This window comes from Mesitornis unicolor, unplaced genomic scaffold (assembly GCF_000695765.1).
Source record: "Mesitornis unicolor isolate BGI_N332 unplaced genomic scaffold, ASM69576v1 scaffold23015, whole genome shotgun sequence".
NCBI lineage: Eukaryota > Metazoa > Chordata > Aves > Mesitornithiformes > Mesitornithidae > Mesitornis > Mesitornis unicolor.
This window is the reverse complement of record NW_010183784.1, coordinates 5,857-7,647: the sequence shown is the minus strand read 5'-3', so window position 1 is coordinate 7,647 and position 1,791 is coordinate 5,857. Positions and strand designations below refer to the sequence as shown.

Genomic DNA, 1,791 nt, shown 5'->3' with positions numbered 1-1,791 from the left:
TGTTTGGCTCAAACCAGGACACTTCCAAAACAGCGATACCACCGGGCAAGCTGGGAGGGAGCGGTGGCACCGGTCCTGTCACCCACCCCCGTGTCCCTCTGTCCCCAGCCCTGCGGGATAACAGGATCCAGCTGGAGCGCTCCACGCCCAACGAGCTGACCATCAGCATCAGCGACGTGGTGCTGTCGGATGAGGGCGAATACACCTGCTCCATCTTCACCATGCCCGTGCGGACCGCCAAGGCCCTGGTCACCGTGCTGGGTAAGTCCCTGCTGAAACCCCCCACCCTAACCCCAACCCCTTCTCCTGCATCCGTCAGCCTCTATCGCTGCCGTTCCCGTATCCCAACCTGTTACCTCATCCTTGCCGTGTCTCTGTGTGTGCGTCCGTCTCTGGGTGGCAGCACACACACGGCTAACGGGCTGTTGGGTTTCTTGCCTCTTCCTCTCCCAGGAATCCCTCAGAAACCCCAAATTTTCGGCCACGAGCAGCCCATCGATGAGGAGAAGATTGCCCGCTTGACCTGCCGCTCCTCCGGCAGCAAACCCGCGGCCCAGCTCCGGTGGAAGAAGGGCAACAAGGAGCTGAAAGGTGGGTGCCCAAGCAGTGGGGCTTGGCCCCATGGGACTGGGGAGCACTGGGGATGGCTGATGTGCCCGGTACTGGACCATACTGGTGTCCTAAGCTACTGCCAGCAAAGGGATGGGGTGTGACAGTGCCACACATGTCAGCCTTGCACCTCTGCTGGGTCTATGTCCGTCCGCTCTGACTGTCCCCTGTCCCCACAGACGAGGGCACCGAGGTGGTGGAGGACCCCAACGGGAAGACCTTCACGGTCAGCAGCCGGGTGGAGTTCCGCGTCACCAAGGAGGACAACGAGGCCGAGGTGACCTGCACTGTGGACCACGAGTCCCTGCAGAACAGCGAGAGGTCCACCACGCAGAAGCTGCAGGTCCACTGTACGTGGGGATGATGGGACTGAGCTGGGAAGGGATGGGGGCTGAGAGGAAACAGCCCCAAGTTGTGCCAGGGGAGGGGGAGGTTGGATGTGGGGAGGAATTTCTGGCCTGCAAGAGTGGTCAAGCAGTGGCAGGGGCTGCCCAGGGCAGTGGTGGAGTCCCCATCCCTGGAGGGGTTCAAGAAGCGCCTGGATGTGGCACTTGGGGCCATGGTTTGGTGGCCATGGTGGGGTTGGGTTGGGCTTAATCATCTCAGGGGGCTTTTCCAACCGTAACGATGCTGTGAGAGATGGAGGAGGCCTCGGCATCACCACAGTTTGGCAGAGGTCACACTCATAGCCCTCTGTTTACACATACACACAGCCACGGCACATACACGTGTGTGGGGGGTTTTGGGGTGCCGGGAGGTCACCCCCACACTGTCCTCTCCTCCTTTTCCAGACAAACCGACAGCGAAGATCGAGCCGCACCCCCAGTACCCGCGGGAGGGCGAGAAGTTGCAGCTGCAGTGCGACGGGCAGGGCAACCCCATGTAAGGACCCCCCCTTAGCTCCTGCTCCCAGGCTCCCAAAAACACCCCTCAGCCCTACCCAGAGCTCAGGCAGGGCCAGGCATTGGCCTTGTGTCGGTGCCAGGTAGGGCTGAGCACCCCCAGGGGAACGGGTAAAGCCCCCGTCCTCCCTCCTGATGATTGAATCCATCCTGGCTCACCCCTCGAATCCTGGGGTCAGTTTTGGGCCCCTCACTCCCAGAAGGACATTGAGGGGCTGGAGCGTGGGCAGAGAAGGGCAACGGAGCTGGGGAGGGGTCTGGAGCATCCGAATGATGGGGA

General features: G+C 61.8%; 1 protein-coding gene across 1 annotated transcript in view; it reads left to right on the top strand.

Moving 5' to 3' along the window:
- Positions 1 to 108: 108 nt before the first annotated feature.
- CADM3 (cell adhesion molecule 3) overlaps positions 109 to 1,791 on the top strand; it is a gene marked incomplete at its 5' end in the record, with an annotated part of 6,815 nt that continues 5,132 nt past the window's right edge. The window contains 4 exons of the mRNA XM_010184267.1: positions 109 to 261; positions 454 to 591; positions 789 to 959; positions 1,401 to 1,491. Coding sequence (XP_010182569.1) covers positions 109 to 261; positions 454 to 591; positions 789 to 959; positions 1,401 to 1,491 — 553 coding nt within the window. The remainder of the gene's footprint in view (positions 262 to 453; positions 592 to 788; positions 960 to 1,400; positions 1,492 to 1,791) is intronic.